The sequence below is a fragment of the Liolophura sinensis genome, chromosome 4 (genome assembly GCF_032854445.1).
Source record: "Liolophura sinensis isolate JHLJ2023 chromosome 4, CUHK_Ljap_v2, whole genome shotgun sequence".
Classification (NCBI taxonomy): Eukaryota; Metazoa; Mollusca; class Polyplacophora; order Chitonida; family Chitonidae; genus Liolophura; species Liolophura sinensis.
In genome coordinates this window covers 1,759,746-1,779,354 of record NC_088298.1, presented here as the reverse complement: position 1 = coordinate 1,779,354, position 19,609 = coordinate 1,759,746, and the positions used below count along the sequence as shown (strand labels likewise).

Genomic DNA, 19,609 nt, shown 5'->3' with positions numbered 1-19,609 from the left:
AGTGTGATCTTGTATAAAGGCCGTCTGCTAATTGTTTATTCTGTATTTACTTGTTTAGAAAGCTTACTTCTAAATTGGAATTTGAAGGAGGATACCGAAAAAGGTGGGTTCGTATGAGAACCATTTTGTATGCCAGTACCGATCGGTCTTGTGGTTTGTTCCTAAGAGCATAAGTGTGCGATGTGAAATTTGCCATCGTGATCTACGCATGATCCTCTAAACCGAATGGCAGACTTCGTGTTGTAATCTGTTTATGTAGATAATACCTAGGCTAGATTGCTTTTAAGGTGTCAACGTCTGTGATGTTTTATGTAAGAACAGTGCCTTCATTACCCCTTTTTCTAGGGAGGAATACCATGAAGCTTTCATCTGTTTTGTTTTCTTGACACGTTGAAGCATGTGTTGATGTATAATTGTTTACATTGTTTTGGTTGTGAGTCCATTAACTTGGATGTGACACCTGTCCCCCTCTGCATGATGCTACTTTCCTCTCCACACCCACCCAGCGGTCTCGTATAACGGAGTGGATCATCTTCATTATCTACTTACCATTTGAGAAATATTCTGCCATAGCTGCGGGAGAGACTCGTAATCTTTGACCGGTTTTGTTAATGGTTATTGTGATAGGATTTAGTCTCGGATCTCCAAACTTTGGCATGTAATCGTCTACTTGTGCCAGAATAGTTTAGCTAAGGAATTCTCGCACGTTTCTAACGTTGTTTGTTTTTCTTAACGGTACAGCTGTCGTCCACCAAATTTGGCATGCGTTATTCTTTTTTGGTCGAAGATTGTGGTTTTATTGAAGATAAATGTGCAAGGAACATTTTTGTGTTGATGGATTCTTGTACAGTTCGAATGGCATGGTGTCCTTGGCATAACGTTCATGGTTTTGTTTGACAGTCAGTTGTTGATGTTTTGATTCTTGATTAAGTTGTTATTACAATGTTTATCGTATTGATATAGCATTTGTCAGACATTTCGTATAAAATACTCACGGAACTACCAATTCTACCTCAAATTGTTCATCGTATATGTACGATCAACTCCTTCTTGGGAAAATTTAGATATTTAACTGGTAATTTTGTTCTGGTTTGGACTCAGTACGCGACATCTGCTGTGGTTGTAATGTCATGAAAAAGTCAAGAGTCATAATAGATCACTGGTTAAAATTTTTCCTTCTGAAAAGAAGTCATTAGTTTCAGTTATGTACACAGTCTTGTTTTGTTTCAGAAATCTTTTGTTGATTGGCTTGGAAGGCTTTCTGCTTTGAGATTCTGTACGCTGGTGCTATAGTTCTAAAAATGACTGACGTTGATTTGGTCCAAAATTCAGAGAGAGACGGAATATATATCTACCAATATCCACCAAGTGTGGTTGCTTCAGACCTCGTAACAAGGGACATACGGAAAGATTCAGGGCTGTGCCTTCTATGTAGTACCAGCTGAAGATTTTGAATCCGTTGATTTTCCGCGCGGTGCTATTTCAGTAGCGGTAAAGCTGTGTCGTCCACGGGTGTGGGTGTATTCCACAGTGTGCAATAATAGTGATATAAAGGTGTACTTTGTTTACGTCGATAAGCTCGTATGGACTATCGGAGACTTTTGATTTTGTACACGTACTTTGAAAATATCCAAATGTACGGTGGTCTGAAGCGGTGTGCTAAGATGGGATGGAATCGAAAAACTGCTCCTTGGTGGAACCATCCGGGATCGAAATTGTACTCACTCTTGTTGACTCCTATAGTATAGAGTTATGATTCAACCAAAACAGTTTAGAATTTATACATGCGGTCTAAACCTTTGCTGAGAATTCGCTTTATGGAATTTGGCCCAGGTATCTTGTTGAAGAGAGCGGGAATTTTATTTCATATGTATTTGGTTGGAAATGTGCTTGTGGAACTTCCTAAGAGTCGTATGTATCAAGTTCAATGAAACTAAAAGAATGATGAATCTATGAAACATCGGAGGCTCTTCTTTTAAGATGTACAAATTTTTGTAAAATGTTGCGCTGTCTGGAAGAAATATCTTTAAACAGACGGGCATTAATTTTTTTTCTTTTTCTTTTTGCATTACCTTGTACGTATCCTTGGCTCTGATTGGTGCAATTAGCGAAGTCGTCATTAAGACGTCATGGACCTGATTGGGACTCAAATGTAATGATAGGTGGGGCACACTGGGATTGAGCTCCGATCTCCTGAGTCGAATAGGCCGAACTATCAACCAAAAACACACAATCATAAGCAGCATTATTGCAGATAGGTCAACCGGATTTCCTAACACAATGGTTACAAATGTTCACTTTTTCTGTGATGTCATGAAAGATTGAATGAAAAGTAACCTTGTCACGAGAAGGGGTGGTAGGGATTCATCCATTCCGGCTCTCTACCAATTCAGGCTGAAGGAAAAATTCCCACATCCTACTGCTAGTGTAAGCCCTGAAAAGCTTCTCTCAAGAATATACGCCCTTGTATGGAAATTGTGCAGAGAAAATTTGTATTTTGTTTATTCACCGTATAATAATAATATACATAAATTAATATAGTAATTACTATGAAACAAGAATGTAGTATTAATGATCACAAGAAATTTGGGATAGACTTTCTCTATCCCAAAACAAGAATTTAAAGCTATTTAAAAACGAAGAAAATGTTGACATTCTGTGTTGAAAAGTACCAATAAACTGAATTTACGATAAAACTGTGACCATCAGTTATTTAGTTGTTTATTTTGGATTTAAATAGCGACATTGAAAAGACGATTGTGGGTGCTGTAGAAAAGACGATGACGTGACAAATGTTGTTTACTATTATCCTCGATATTAGCATGGCGATAGCCCTCTTGTCGTATGTAATGGGCCTCTTTCAGGCCTGGTGTCAATAATTCTTGGCATCGTACCCAAAATGTGTTCAATCCGTTTCGTTGGATTTGGCATTGAATGCACTCAGGGATACATTGTTTGTGTGATTTTTTTAAAGGGCAAATTGTTTCCACGGCTCGTTGTTGTCAGATTTGAAAAGTTTCCTTTCGAGAACATTTGAAACATTGTATCCATGAAAAATTTTCCGCCGTGGGAAGAAACGACCATACTGAATAAAATGTGTGTGTGTTTTTTTTTTTCTTCTTCATTGGTATTTATATTAAATAGAGGTCATTTTTGATGACCCAATTGATTTTTTTCGGGCACTTGGGACTAAATAGTCTCCAGGTTGTACTCCAGTGTTGTGAATGGTGAGATTGTGATACCAAAAAAACGTGATCTGTTATATAACTTTCAGAATTTCGTACCTATTTTCCTTTTTGTGTGAATGAATGGGGTAGAGAAATGACTTTATCCCCAGATAATCTGCTTTTGATTGTATTTCATATGGGTTTATCTCTTGTGCAATATACTTACGGAGTACACTGTCCTATTAAATTGTTCTGTGTTTTACCTTTTTATATTAAATACTATACGTAGTTTATACGCGAGCAATATGTGCAGCAAATTAAAAAGTGCTGAAAGACGTATAGCTAGTTTCAGTTAATTTTATAATGGCATATTGTAGTTAAGACTTTGTCACAAAATAATATTTTGTTTCTTTCTGAAGAATTCATTTTATACTTTGTAATGATACGGGCTGAGATTTTGTTTATAGAAACAGGCTGTGATTTATGTTCTAATATTAGAATAATATGTTTTTACAAGTGGCATCTGCCGAAGCTAGACCTATCAACGCATGGACGTACGGAATAAACGCACGTCTCGCCCTAAAAAAACTGTAAATATTCATGAAAAGTGAAGACTAGAATTCAAGAATTACATTTTTAATCCCTGCCTTTTCTGTACTGGCTTTGTGAAAGTTTTGCAGTTCACGAATAAGATTGATTATGGGAAAAGCATCCTGTAGTTTAAAGTTGTTTAGGACGATGTAACTTTCTTCGCAGAAAGACCCATTAGAAATATTCAGATTGTCTGGGTATATAATTCGTGAGCAGTTCCCCCCCCCCCCCCCCCTAATTTTCATCATTTGAGTACGTTTTATTTTTTCATCTATTACAAACATTTTCTCTACACCAAAGTTACGTAGATCTGTGAACAGCTCGAAAGAAAACCCTTGTATTAGGTGCCGATTCCAAGACGGCATGGCTGAAACATCGATGCAGGTTATAAGGTGGTTACTGCTCTTCGAGCGATACATATTCCCATAGATGGTCGTGAGGTGATGTGGTCACACTTGGTATTTACAGGCAGTATAGCTCGAATTGTAAACAATTGATTTGCAGACCTCACGCAGTTTGTTAGTCCAACTGGAAATATTGTTTAAAGTGTGAATACGTGATACCACGTTGTCAGAAGTTTTACAGTGTATACCACTAGAATGCCGTACTTTACAATATACAAAATGACGTGCAAGGCGTAACTTGTAAGTACCACATATGCAAATATAAATATTTGCAAAAATCTTGAAACTCTTGTGTTTTTTTTTTTTTTTTTTTTTTTATTGATAGCAACACGGGTCGAAGTGAAATATTTTAGAGGTGGAGAAAGGCAGACTGAACCTCTAATCTGCTTTGGCCGCAGTCCTTCGTCGGGAGGATTGCCAAATGCGTATGCGCTGTAAGGAGTATGATCTGGACCGTCTGTTTTGACGCCAGATAACGCGTGATTTTACAAGGTTTTGCGGGACTACCGAGAGTCTACTGGTTTCCTCTAACCGTGAAACTACAACCACCGCTATTCAAGTGAAATATTCTGGAGTGTCGTGTAGACCCAATCAAAGAAATAATCGCTTGTAGTTGGAAAAAATTGTTTTCTCCTTGGCTACATACATCTCAAGATATGATCGTGTCTTTGGCACCGTGAATGTGATGGAAAGCCATACTAATTCACTCACTGTTTATAGCATCTGTCCCTATAGGTCAGGCCTACGTGCATTGGGACTCCCAAATATTTTTGGCATAAAAGACACTCTGTGAGTCAAAACACAACTGAATAAGATTTACGTAAACGGTAACAGACCATGAGTAAGATAAGACCGGGTGAAATAGCGGATACGGGAGCTTGGCAAACGGACAAGATGTCAGTGAAGCCAGTTGGCTCCTGGAGAGGTTGCATGACGCTCCCAAGATGTACCCGTTGGTGTCTGTATACCTCATACTATCATGTTACCCAGTGCCTACGCCAATGGTTCACACGGATATCGGCCATGTTTTTTGTGACGTCACACATTTGCACGTGTCAGATGGAAGCCGTTGGCAGATCCGCAAGAAAGTGCAACTGCAACATGCACGTGTATAGGCTACCGTCTTTCTTGATACCGGCGCAATACGGTATTAACCATACTTCACGTAGAAATGGAAATTTTTTATACAAGCGCTTAATAAATAATAATATATAAGCAAATGTCCACTGTTATTTCACAGGTAATTACGTAGCAAAATTTGTGCTAACGTAAGAAAAGCAACAAACATAACCGATGTGTTGCGTCACAGACTGTGAATTATTCTAGAGTAGGCCTACGGCCAAAATCGACAAACGGTTATACAAATACTGTTCTGAATAAATTAATGTAAAATTTCCATGGAAAAATTTTGATTTAAATAGACATGTTGGCTATAGGGCTATATGTTGTCTTTTGCATAAGCAATTGTAAAAATACTTAAAATGTGGGTTGGCTTGGCGAACGACATGCTACCCAAGGAGACGATGTCGTGACATGACCGGATTAATGTTAAAACAGACCTAAATGAACCTTCTTTTTAATCTTTGGGTATCATTTTCATTCACATCCGCTAGCAGCCATCATTGATCGATTCCACACCACTGGTCTTTGTGGTCAGACAGTGGCGAATGGAGGAGGCAGATCAGTGATGCGCAGCAAGGGGGACAACTCTGTGTGCCATAAATATCAACTTCATTTTTTTTTTATTGGTGTTTTACACCTTACTCATAAATATTAACAGCTCGTGCCGTCAAGGAATATTCCGTTCTCATTCAGATTGGTTAAGATCGTTTAATGGAGGTGTGTATGCTGTTGAGTTATAAAAGCGGCGAACAATCAATACAGTAGACGATCATATCTTAATATCAAAATTCGTTTCGAAACGTTCACTGTGGCTAGTGTGTATGTCCTGAACAGGGCAGACCATTTTTGGATTTTATTGATATTTCAGCTGTATACGCGTAGAGTGAGTGATTGCTTGGTGGGGTTTAACTTCGTACATAACAATTTTTCAGTCATATGACGACAAAGGAGTGCAAAGGAGCTCGTGTTATATGCCTCGTTGCAGGACGGATACCATCACTCTTTTATCTAGTGCCCTTCACTGAGACGAAATCAAGTAAGTTGCCCCGCCCGACCCATTATACTGGCACGGGTCAACCAGTTGTTGCGCTTTCTCTTTCATGTTGCGCTGTCCCATTCATGCTGAACGTGCAAGGAGGAAGCTACAACTTCCTCTTTTAAGGTCTTAGGTGTGATCCTACCCAGGATTGTCTCTGGATCTACCCTCTTCCGAAGCGGACGCTCTACCAACTGTGCTATCGGGACCGGTTATATACGCGTAGAAGTCATCTAGATACACTCAAAAAGTTAATGCTAGTACAATATAACAGACATACTTATTAATTCAATGTAACCATTCTATTAGGCTACCAAGATATTGGCTATGATATTTGTCAAGATATTTGTCCCACCATAATGCAGGTCGCCGTCGTATATGTGAAGTGTTCTTGAGTATACGGTGTAAAACACCAAATAAATAAATAAATTTTTCCGTATGACTTCGTATTGGATTAGACCAGATCTGTTCAATATCTGCACCTGTCTACATAAAACTGGAAAGCTACCCTACTGTATCTATCTCGTCTTCGTGCCTGTCATAGGACTTTTTACACATACACATGCAAGTCCCGGGGTGAAACTAAAGGAATACGGGTAGCTCTTCTTAGGACCCGGATGTGCCGTGCTTTATGTAATGAATGTGACCCTGCGTGTGCAATAAAGGCATTACGTGACCTGGGTTATGGTGCCGCCTTTCGATGCACTGGCTGACTCCGCCTTCCGCCGTGACACATCGTCCTCGCCCACCCACGGAGGTCTACCTGTCCCACATGAAAAGACAACAGAGCGTCTGTAAGTTCAAGAGAGGCACAGACATCAGCCTGTTGTACCTGTTGTTACTTACCGGATGTGATAAGGATCACATCTGTCTTCATTGGAATCGTGTCACTGGTGTCAGGTCGCGTCCACTTTATACAAAGTGCACCTGATACATTATATAATATAATATAATATAATAAAAGACTTACAGGAGAGTAAAATGGTAACTGGTCATATACGTCTTATTGTCAATTTACATCAATCAGCTCTATATTACTGTTCGTGTGAATGCTTACATAATAGCAACTTACACGTCCCCTAGTTCTATAGTTTAAGCCAAATATGCAGTGATGTTATTTGCAATTTATTAGACGTCACTGGTCTTAAAGTACTCAAAATGTGGTGTTGTCATCATATTTAGCATAAAAGAACATTAAAATAATGCCAAGGGAAGAAGCATTCCTCGGGGTTGCTTAGTCCACCGAATATTTCGCTTACATGTATATGACAATGGCCAGTGTTGTTTGTTGTAAATGTAAGAGCCTTGGACTGTTACACCAATAAAACTGAGAGATGAGCCATCACATATATGAATAATTATTGAGTATCGCAGTGAACAAGAAATAAAAGAAACAAAAAAAAATGTAAATGGTCCAGATAGTCTGAATTGCTTTGCAAAATTATAAGCAATTTGAGGGGTGCCAGTGTCCTTTTTTTTTTTTTTTGCAAATCTTGGAGGGTTGTGCAGAAGCAACAGTCGTTTCCATGGAAATTTCCTCGCGTTACCGCAGGCAAAAAACATACGTCATTCATCGCTGAACGTCTAGCTGTAAAAGGTTCTCTAAATCCCTACTGATGTCGTTTCATCAAAATTATTTAATGTGACGTCATGTTAGACTCATTCATCATCATATGGGGCCAACTGTTACGTAAACTATTGAAGATTTTGTTTTTGAAAGAGCTTCTGTTCAACAGCGTAAATCGTGTTACATATGACTATGCCATATCGGGGACGAACAAAATCCCCGGGGGACAAAATCCCCGGGCGACAAAATCCCCGGGGGACAAAAGCCCCTCATTCAGTATCAAATGTATATGGTAAATGACAAGTTGTTTGAGAAAACTTGAAACATTCTCCCTGAAATGACGTTTCAGATTTCAATACATGTTTTCAATCTATACAACCTTTCTTACTCGTTCAGTCCCCATGTATTCTAACCGTTTTTCACGACATCGGAAAGAGCTGTATATCTCTCAGCGGTATATCGAATGCTTGGGCTACATTCCAGGCTTATCAGAAAACTAAAGAAGTTTACACATATGGTAAACAGTTGTTATATTTCAGCTTATGTCAATTGTCAATCCTATCCCGGAAATTTACATGTTATAGCCTAAAACCTATAAAGAAAATAGTTGATTCCAAATACTTGTAGCAGTGATGGTTTCAACCTCAGAAAACAAAGAAACAAAACGTGCCAGTTTCAAAATGTTTCAGAGTGTAGATGTTCAAAAACATACAACCAACATTCATTTTTTCCCAATTTCGGGGAATAATATTTAAATTTTAATTCACGCAGTTAATACAGAATGCTATAGCGCTGAGATCACAGGTTTGTATTATTTGTCATCTACATTCATGTCGGACATATAAAATGGAAAAAAAAATACACAATAACCTACAAAAATAAATTATTTTTTATTCTTTTCTAAGAGTATTCAAGAATAATATTTTTCTTGTGAAGTATATGCTTAGCCTCGCCACTAGTGTATTTACGTGGCGATATTTTATTTATTTATTTATTTGTTTAATTGGTGTTTTACGCCGTACTGAAGAGTATTTCACCAATACGACGGCGGTTAGCATTATGGTGGTAGGCAGACTCCGAGGGAATCCGCAGATTCGGAGCTATTTAATCACAATTCATCAATAAAATTGTTTCAGGCGTTGCATGGATTCATGTTTTGCATATTGAAGGAGAGAGCATGTTTTTAAGTTGTTTTTAGAAACAAAGGTTTAGATGGATTGTTTGTGTTTTCTTTAACTTCACGTCCTGCCTCATCACCGTGACCCCAGTTTCCCTGGCCTTATTCAACCGATCTGTACAAAATTTGTTGTTAGCTGGGAACAGATATCAGAGGTACTGGTGTAAGATAAGTTGTCTTAAAAGAATATACAACTGGACAAACGGTCCCCCGAACGTAATCGACTTCGTATTGTAACCATGGCGCCTTCGATTAGTGAGAATGGGGATCGACAAATTCTCTGCCGAAGGACAGTATTGAACCCTCGCATCGTGTGGGTCGTCTTGAGTAAGTAGTGAATGTACAAAAAGTGCCATGTAAATAAATCTTTTTTCTTTACTTGATTCAAGATGCCTTCCAGTTGTAACAGACGTTCTAATTCTCGTTTTAATCCCAACACGGGATCATCCCTGAACTTAGACTGCAGTCCTGTTACGCTGTCACGCTGTCACGCTGCAAATATCTCTGCGTAAAGCCGGCTGGACGGTATCTTAGCGTGTTCTGTCTAATACCTGGGTGTAATCCCAAACTGCCATCACACATTATAATACTGTGTGGGAGAAATGAACGAGACAGTATGCAAAGTAAACACGGCCTCGAATGGAGAATGGGCGAGGTTGTTTGAACAGAGTCGACTCCAATAAGGGTTGACACTTTCTAGATTAACCTCGTGTGATAGGACAGGACTGTGCATATTATTAAGAACCACAATCTTAGCCAATGTCGGAAATAAGAGGAACGAGGCCTATACTAAAAAAAACAATCTGTTAATTTTTAACAGAAAGTCTGTTCTCTGTATAATGCTAGAATGTATTCTGTTAATATAACATGATATTCTGTCATGTTGAACATAATATGCGGTTAGTCTATTAGAATGTTTACGTTGAATTAATAGAATATGCCTGTTATATTTAACAGAATATGTGTGTTATATTTAACAGAATATGTGTGTTATATTTAACAGAACAATCTTCTACAAGAACAATATACATTCTAGTATCACTCAGAAAAACAGACTTTTTGTTCGAATTAATATACTGATTTTTTGAGTGTACGAGTTATTGGACTCGTAACTATAGTTATTTTAAAAACGATTATTGAAATTACGTATTAAAACTGAAAGTTTGTTAGAAGATAGGTACAGCCTCATATCATGTCCCCTAGTGTTTGAGCTTCGACTTTTTGCGGCTTCATTATCATGTTTTCCCATGCAGTTAATAAGTTTTAGAAGTCGTTATTATTTACCCTTATGTAAATTCATTTTTTAGATTACCTCCGGTTATCGTTCTCTTGTCTCTGTTCCATTCCATTCAGAATTCTTGAATATGGCGTTAAACAGTAATTTATCAATAAATCCCTCAGTCATTTTGTTCAGGGAATTTGGATTGTTCTTCTTCATGATCATCAATACCTTGGAATACTGAGATCTTTTTTTTTAATTATCTTGGTGGAAAGCGGGTGGATCGGGATGGGGCGTGGGTGGTGCACTCGAGTACGTGTATTTGAGAGATGTACGTGTATTTTACATTCATCTGCACATGTAGCTGTCGCCTTCACATGGTGTCCACTTGTCATTTCATGCTGGGATATTTACTCCGCCTTGTGACCCAAACAGCCTCTAAACATCTCACTCTCATACACCTTACTGTCCCCACCATCGAGCACGTGTCTTCGTGAAAAGGGGTCACAATAGTGGGGTAAATTTCAGGTGAAAAAAAAGGGGTTCTCGTGGAAGGGGAAACTCGGTGAAGTTTATTTTTGTCCAACTGATGTATTAAATTTTATTTAGGTGATAGAATCCTTCCCTAAACCTTTAACTGAATACAGATCTATTTTCGCTCGGAAGTGACACATAGTCCTTTAACATGGGGAAATTATTCCACTAAGTAGAGAGAAATTCAGTTAATATCTGTTCTTACGTAACTAACGCTTTAAACTCAATTAAGGTCAGGAAATTCAGTTGTTTATCCGTTCTTACGTAACTAACGCTTTAAATTCCATTAACGTGAGGAAATTCAGTCGGTATCCGTTCTTACGTAACTAACGCTTTAAACTCCATTAACGTGAGGAAATTCAGTCGTTATCCGTTCTTACGTAACTAACGCTTTAAACTCAATTAAGGTCAGGAAATTCAGTTGTTTATCCGTTCTTACGTAACTAACGCTTTAAACTCCATTAATGTCAGGAAATTCAGTCGGTATCCTTTCTTCCGTAACTAACGCTTTAAACTCCATTAATATGAGGAAATTCAGTCGGTATCCTTTCTTACGTAACTAACGCTTTAAACTCCATTAATATGAGGAAGTTCAGTTGATATCCTTTCTTACGTAACTGAGGCTTTAAACTCCATTATTATGAGTAAATTCAGTCGATATCCGTTCTTGTGTATCTGACGTTGTTAACTTCATTATTATGAGTAAATTCATTTGATATCCGTTCTTGTGTAACTAACGCTTTAAACTCCACTGATATGAGAAAATTCGGTTGACATCCGTTCTTACGTAACTAACTCCTTAAACTCATTTAATATGACAAAATTCAGTTGATATCCGTTTTTACTTAAGTAACGCTTTCAATAAATGTGAGGCAATTCCTTCAGCATCTGTGATTATCCGTTCTTGTCGAACCAAGTGGAAAGAATTACACCTTGCCAGGTAAGTGACAAACTTTTTGACGTCCGCAACCAAACCAGAGAGACTTGGATTTGAAACGACTGTCTCAGTAGATTGTCAGTAGTTAATTAGTTCACTGGTGCCACTTGGGCGTATTACCCGAAGATCTACGCCAGCTCAGACAAATGTGACTTGTCCATTTTGTCTATATGGCGTGTCCCTTCCTCATGAGCCCCATCTGGTTCTCGGTCCGCTCGTGTAAACTCGAGTGTAGGATTGTTCTGTGTACAATGCCCCTGTCTCTGAGCCCCGTACATCATTAAATCGGACAGGTAAAATAACTGAGGTTAGAGGAGAGGGGTTACCAGGGCGGCTTACCTGTGATTTTTACCTGCTGTCTATGGTTTGTTGTGCCCAGTTGGGGAGACGTGGAGAAGGGAAAGCTTGGTGACAGCCACGGACAAATAACTGTGACATCTCTGTTCCATGTACCTGGACATCTACAGGAAATATACATCTATGCGCACCGTTCCGGTGCTGGACTCGAGAGGCGATTTTGGAAACGAGCATTCCCCAAATGTTAATGGTTGGCCCATTGGAAGGCAAGACGTCCACGGGGCACGTAAACCTACGGATGTTTTACTGTAACTTTACCCTCTGTGGATTTCTTGAAAATCGTAATCATGTGAAATTCTTTTAATAACGAAGTTCAGCAAGCGTCTTATTGACACTTATTGGCGAAGTGACAATACCTGACACGACGTCCGTCAACCTGTATTAATCGTTTTCTTTATTATTCGCGTGACTCAACAACCATGGATTTCTAAAAAATGTTGTTGCCATGCATATCTGAAAACTATTAATGTAAATCGTAATCGACACATTGGCAGAAAAGCTAAGTTTTCGGGCTACCTCCGAATGAACATTCCATCGCGGCTGTTAGTAAGACGAAAGAGAAAAATGGGAACTCCTGGACTGCGATTGCGATTAAATCGTAATGGACATCGGAAATGAAAAACATTGTCATGTCATGGATATACTTATGTGTTTTATCAGAGACGCGAACATGTTAGTATTCTTGGCTGTTTGATGCGATTCATTGGCCGATTAAATCACCACGGACATTTTAGTGGTAATATTTCAGTCGTCAGAACTCAAATCCTTGAAAAGAATTGGAATATCAGTTCTTAAGTTCAACAAAGGTCTTATCTTCTTGTATGGATACCACGGGAGCAGCAACCATGTCCGAAACGTACGTCTTTACATCTATAGTATTCACACCTGTAATTAGTGACTATGTCTGAAACTTAAGTGTCAGTTTCTAACATTCACACCTAGAATTAGTCACAATGTCCCAAACATACGTCTTGACCAGTGACGCCAGACTTGCCCGTGTAGTCTTAATCAGCAGGAGCTCTGGTGTCCAACAGGAGCCAAGCTACTTTACTAAACTGACCCGTTCCTACAGCAGCCTAGGTCACTCTTACAGTTGTCTTGGTCACTCCAGCTGCAGCCTGGACCGTGACCACGGCCGTCTGGAACGTTACTACAGCAGTCTGGACCGTCCTTATCGGAGATCCACGGATTACGGTGCGCATCGCTATGATAACGGAAGATCCGTTGCAGATCGCATCAAGGATCGCTACGATTTCTACAGGGATCCGATCTCCTTTTCCTCAACATATCCACCGAGAGGTAAGTTTACTTTGATAAGATCCACGTTTTTATATGGTCATTGTTTGTAATCCTTTTCTGGTATTCATTCACCACATTTATTTATTTATTTATTTATTTATTCATTTGTTCATTTATTTATTTATTTATTTATTTATTTATTTGTTTATTTATTTATTTATTTATTTATTTATTTATTTATTTATTTGATTGAGGTTTAATGTGTTGGTGAAAATGCTTTACTAATATGAAAGCCAACGTATTTACGGGTGGAGGAAACCTTAGTGCGCGGAATAAACATCGAGCACTCGGCAGGCACCTAGCAAACCGCCTGACTTAAACCGCAACCGAATCATCGAGAGTTGGATTCGAACCTAAGATCTCATTCGGTAGAAGCTTAGTTTTCATGCTAAGTTTTAATAAAATTAGTCAGCAAAGGCCCCATTATTTAGAGACTACTTTTATCACCCTATTTTTTTTCAGCTGATAATTGCTCGATGGTTGTTCAAGTAGCATCTAAAATGTTGACCTCCGGTAAATAATTCTCAAGTGTATCATATTAAATGGAGTAAAATACAATTCAGAACTGCGTGATCACTGATTACAAAAAAGTAAATAACTGCACTGACCTGAGGTGGTTTTGTTTGAAGAAGTGAAAAAAATTTTCAAACGCAAAGTAACTTTTATTTTCGAATACTAATATACGTGGAACGGAAGCCTGTCCAGATCTGACTGTCCACACTGTGTAGTGTAAGTTTACAACCGGTCTTTCCATTTCATGTCAGAAGCAATGTTATTTTTGCTTGAACGATTAATAGGGCGTGAAACGATATTTACGATACATTTTCATCAATACATATATATGGCCGCTCTACGTGCCATCTTGGGTTTGGTGATAGTGATACCCAGCCATTCATTCTGCGCTTAAAAATGACGGTGTTGATTATCATTGTATATGTATATGGTCAGGGAAACGATATGCGACAAGAAACTAAACTGACGGCCAAAAGAATCTTTACGATTCAGTGAATTTAACCAGCCTTTTCAGCAAATTAATACTAAATTATGGTAGGAAAACATTGTACGAAGCATATTATCATGTACGACAAGCGTCATATACGCCCACACGAATTTGTTTTGAGACATCGAAGACAGTTGAAAAATCACCTAACCCATGGATGGCCGCAACTGCATATGTAATAAGTGTATGAAAACGATACACACAGTGTGCTGGACTTGCACACTGACTAAAAACCACCAAAGTAATGCCTCGATCGACTCCAGAACAACGCGAGAGGGCCCTGGGTATGGTATCCATGGGTGCCTCCCATGCCCACATTGCAAGGACCTTCGGCTGCTCTCGTGTAACTGTGTCAGACTTGATGCATCGTTACAGACAGACAGGGCAGACATCGGACAGGCCAAGAACAGGCAGGCTTAGGGTAACTACGACTAGAGAAGACGGGTAGCTGCGCACCTTACACTTGAGGAACCGCTTCCTGGCAGTGACGTCATCGTCAATCAATGCCTTAGGTCCGGGTCAGCCGGCAGACCGTGTCCAGGAAACTCATGGCTCACGGAACTAGGGCCTATTGACCATTCAGAGGGCAGTTGTTGACAGCCGAACATCGTCGCCAGATGTTGCGAAGGGGTCGAATTGTACGCCGTGGGCAGCGACGTGATTGGCAACGTGTTGTTTTCGCGGATGAAAGCCGCTTCTGCCTATTCCGAGCCGATGGCAGACAGCGAGCTTACTGTCTAAGAGGCGAATGAACGGCTGCATCATGCGTCCAGGAGGCGGTGCCGTTTGGTGGGGGCAGCGTGATGGTGTGCAACCCCATGGGGTGGGATTTGTGGAGAGGAACGGACACTACTGGTCATCATCTACTGGAACCTAACAGCTCAATGTTACGTGGATGAAATTCTACGTCCTGTTGTCCAGCCATTCCTTCAAAAGCAGCCACGTGGTGTCCCGTACCAGCATGACAACGGCAGACCCCATACAGCTCGAGTTGTGCAAAACTCCCTGAACGCCAACGAAGGTCAACGTCTTGCCGCGGCTTGCGCGTTCCCCAGATATGTCCCCCATAGAACACCTTTGGGATATCATGGGTCGTCGAGTAAGACAACGCCCATACCTTGTAGCCAACCTGGCGTTTCCTCTCCAAGATGAATGGCAACGAATCCCACGTCATCTCATCAGACGACTGACTTTTTCTATGCGTCGGAGAGTTTTTGCATGCATTGAAGCAAGGGGTGGCCACACGCGATATTGACTGGTTTTGATATTGACTGATTTAAAAAATAATCAACTTTTTGTATACTCTGCCCCTTGTTAACCAAGATGGAATGGCTATTTTTCTACCCCTGCTCTGTTTGTTCATTTGTAAAATGATTTGAGGGCTGCTTTGTCCGTTCTTACTCAAGACATTCAATATCTAAAGTCATTGGTCTTTTCAATATATTAAACCATGCAACACAAATTGATTTGAACTATTTGTAAAGTTGTTTTGTTTTTTGTTTTTTGGGGTTTTTTTGGCCGTCAGTTAATGTTAATGGCAAGGGTACATAGAAGCCATTGCTTGACACTTTGAGTCGCGCGTCTTCCCCACGAGGTTTAAATGCTACAGTCGTACGCACACGCGAGGTGAATGTGGAACTTTCTGGGTGTGATAATTTTGTAGGTTGGTCTCAAAGTTTCACAATTACAAGTGTGATGCACTTGTGGCAGGGTGAGTCCATTCTGCCAAAGTGCTGCCGCCATTGAAATATCATGCCGAAGAGACCAGACATGACACCCCACCCAGTCACATTATACTGACACCGGGCCAACTTTTCAATGATCTAGCCTCTCCGTGCTGAGCGCCAAGCTAGCCGACAACAAGTACCAGTTATAAAGTGTTTGGTATGATCCGACCCGGATTTGATCCCGGGGCTCCCGACTTTGAGGGGGGCGTTAAGCACGACGTTAAACCAAAGCATTCATCCATTCATTCATTCATTCACATAACACAGTAGAACTCTTTTTATCTTTACTTCGGAAAAAGTTCGAACTCACCTCTATTGCATGTGAAGCTCTGAATGAATTACTTAAAATATCGATAGCTATGTCTCTACACCTTCCGCAATAGATAGTCAGTGCGTCATTTATAGTGGAATGCTGGAAGCCTGCTTTATGTGTGCTGGGGGTGAGCTACTGGCGCGCAGCAGAAAACCGTGTACGAGTTGGTATTGCAGTTATAGCGCATAATGGCAGTGGACTGAAAAGTAAAAAGGGGCCTCCGTGGCCGAGGGGGTTAGCACGCCAGCGCGGCGCAATGACCCATGCAAGAGCCTCTCACCAGTGCTGTCGTTGTGAGTTCAAGTCCAGCTCATGCTGATTTTCTCTCCGGCTGTACGTGGGAAGGTCTGTCACAACCTACGGATAGTGGCGGGTTTTCCTCGGGTTCTGCTGGGTTTCATCCCACCATAATGCTGGCCGCAAACACCAATCAAATAAATAAAAAAGTAAATATATAAATAAAAAGTAAAACAAAACCCATCCGAAAGTTACACAAAGGTTAAAAATCACCCATATAATAATGTTGAAACTGTGTAAAACTGTCTTGAATACGGCGTACTCAATTTATTTTTTTGATTGATGTTTTACTCCGTACTCAATTTTATTCACTTATACGACGGCGGCCAGCATTATGGTTAATGGAAACCGGGCATCGCCCGGAAGGAAACCCACGACCATCTGTAGGCTGCTGACAGACCATCCCACGTATGGTAGACACCAATGAAATAAATAAATCAATAAAACTATTATTTTTTTTCATGATATGCCATTTTTATATCTGTAGGTCTTCAAACTGCATAATGAGCATTCCACTTATCGTTGTGAGTGATTCACAAGCGCGTAAGGGCACGTGTAGGAATATACCGCTATACAGTCGCTTGGTTTCGTATAAGTTTACACTGTAGTAAGTAAATATACAACTGTATATAGAGGTCAGATCGGCACTTACGTACCCTCTGTGTACACTTAACCCTGGTACACCGCCGAAACTGCCCAAGTCGATTACGACTTCACCGAATCAACGTTATGTTCCCACGAAACAATGTTTACGTTGCGACTATATAACCGTCAGATTAGAACACGCTGTAATCTACCGGTTTTTAGTAACACCTGTGAAGATGAAATGTACAACGGTGAGCCAGGTGCAAACATCTCCATGTCGTGTATATTTCACCTGCGTGTCTAGTGTGTCTTGCGAACGGTATGTAAGGGAATTAGGTCTAGTGTGTAAGTGTGTCATTCTCATATGTCAATTTCTTCTTCAGAACTGGCGACACTGGTACATAAGGTCGTATGTGTATGGAGTAAAGCAAATGACACCCGTTCCACTTAAGCCCACTCACTGGTCAATCATCTTTGTCTTCATATTTACCTACTCGTTTTGCTGACCACCGCCTCGGTGGAGCGTCCGCCTCGAAGTCGGGAAACCCTGGATCAAACCTGGGTCAGGTCATACCAAAGACTAAAAATGGTACTTGTTGTTGCCCCGCTTTGAGCTCAGCACTGAGATGTTAGAGCAAGGAAACGGAACTGGTTGCTCTGGTATTAGTATAATGTTACTTGGTAGAATGTCTGGTGTCTTCGGCATGAACTTCAGTGGCTGCAGCACTTTGGCAGCATGGACTCGACCTGCTACAAGACACAGTACCGGTATATGTACACACACCTAACGACTCCGAAAACTGTGAAGCATTCATCCATTCGTTTTGCTGACTTAAATATGTCAGTCTTAAATGTATGTTTCAAAATAATGAATCTCCTTCATGCAGAGATTTCGGTCACTGGCTATTTATTCTTACGCTCGTGTAACCACCTAAAACGCCTCGCTCATGCTTCTCCCGCCCTTCGCTCAGTCGTTCTTCTGTGACTGACCGTTTGGGGGCGCTAGAAATCAACGATCCAATCAAAGTAAGCGAATCGATGAATCCAAGGAAAATCCTCATATAAACTACCATTGGCTAAAACTATCATGTGACCTGTGCGGGGCAAACAGGACAAAATGGCCCGGGCACTGACTCAAGCAAAACGACATTGATACAATCTTTCTTCAGTATTTCCACTTTTATGGGTATCAAATGGGAGCGGAAAATCTTTGTGACCTCTCATGAAGGTCACACAAGCGTTGCCGTCGTAAACATTCTCAATCGAATGCAGTAAGGCACGGCGAGCATCACTGGTGGATATTTTTCGTATAGACAACAATTTTGCTAGCGCCCCCATGCGGCCAGTCACAGAAGAACCACTGTTGTGAAACCGCGGGAAAGGCGAGAGAAGTATGAACGAGACGTTTTATTATATTATTTTCATATTTCATTTATTTTTATATTTCATTTTATTTTCATATTTCATTTATTTTTATATTTCATTGATTTTCATGCTTCATTTATTTTCATAATATCTAAACTAATATCCCATCCATGATTGTTATCACGTTTAACCACAAACAAACAATAAATAGTTCGCCTCTCTACAGTCGAATAAAAAAATGTTAAAGAAATGAAATGACCGGGTTCAGAAATGTTAGGAAAGCCTTCTTTCTAATATTCTCCAAGGAAAGTCTATTCCTTTCACACGTATCTAGCTGTAAACTCCTGGCGGACGACACAATGTACATGGCACATCCTACCCACGTGGTGATGTGTGTTTCAAACTATCTCGGTGTTTAACGCCCCTGCGTGGTCAGTTTAGAGTCACTATAACGGTTTAGAATTTACTGCCTTAGAGATGAAATTTGTTAAGACTTTACTAATACGAAACATGTGAAACTATTACGGAAAGTAAGAGAGCGTCCTGTTTAACTGTGATTTATTTATTTATTCGATTGGTGTTTTACGCCGTACTCAAGAATATTTCACTTATACGACAGCGGCCAGCATTATGGTGTGAAAAAAACGCATATAGCCCCTGGAAAACCCATGACCATCCGCAAGCTGCTCACAGACCTTCCCACTTACGGCCAGAGAGGAAGCCAGCAAGAGCTGGACTTGAACTCACAGGGACAGCATTGGTGGATGAACTGTGATATATACCCGGTTTAACTGTTTAACTAATTTTAGAGATTAAAGAAATGGACTCACTTGTCTTAAATAGGAATTCACGTTGATCAACGAATTTACATGATGTGTGCGATCCTATGTAGTAGGGTAATTCGTGCTTAAT

At 40.1% G+C, this 19,609-nt stretch overlaps 1 protein-coding gene across 3 annotated transcripts in view; it reads left to right on the top strand.

Annotated features, from left to right (window-relative positions):
• Positions 1-4,442, top strand: part of LOC135464562 (uncharacterized) — a 60,314-nt gene extending 55,872 nt beyond the window's left edge. For all 3 annotated transcript variants that reach the window (XM_064741986.1, XM_064741987.1, XM_064741988.1), the window contains 2 exons: positions 59-103; positions 1,231-4,442. In XM_064741986.1, the coding sequence (XP_064598056.1) occupies positions 59-103; positions 1,231-1,244 (59 nt within the window). In that variant the 3' untranslated portion in view covers positions 1,245-4,442. The remainder of the gene's footprint in view (positions 1-58; positions 104-1,230) is intronic.
• The last annotated feature ends 15,167 nt before the right edge of the window (positions 4,443-19,609 follow it).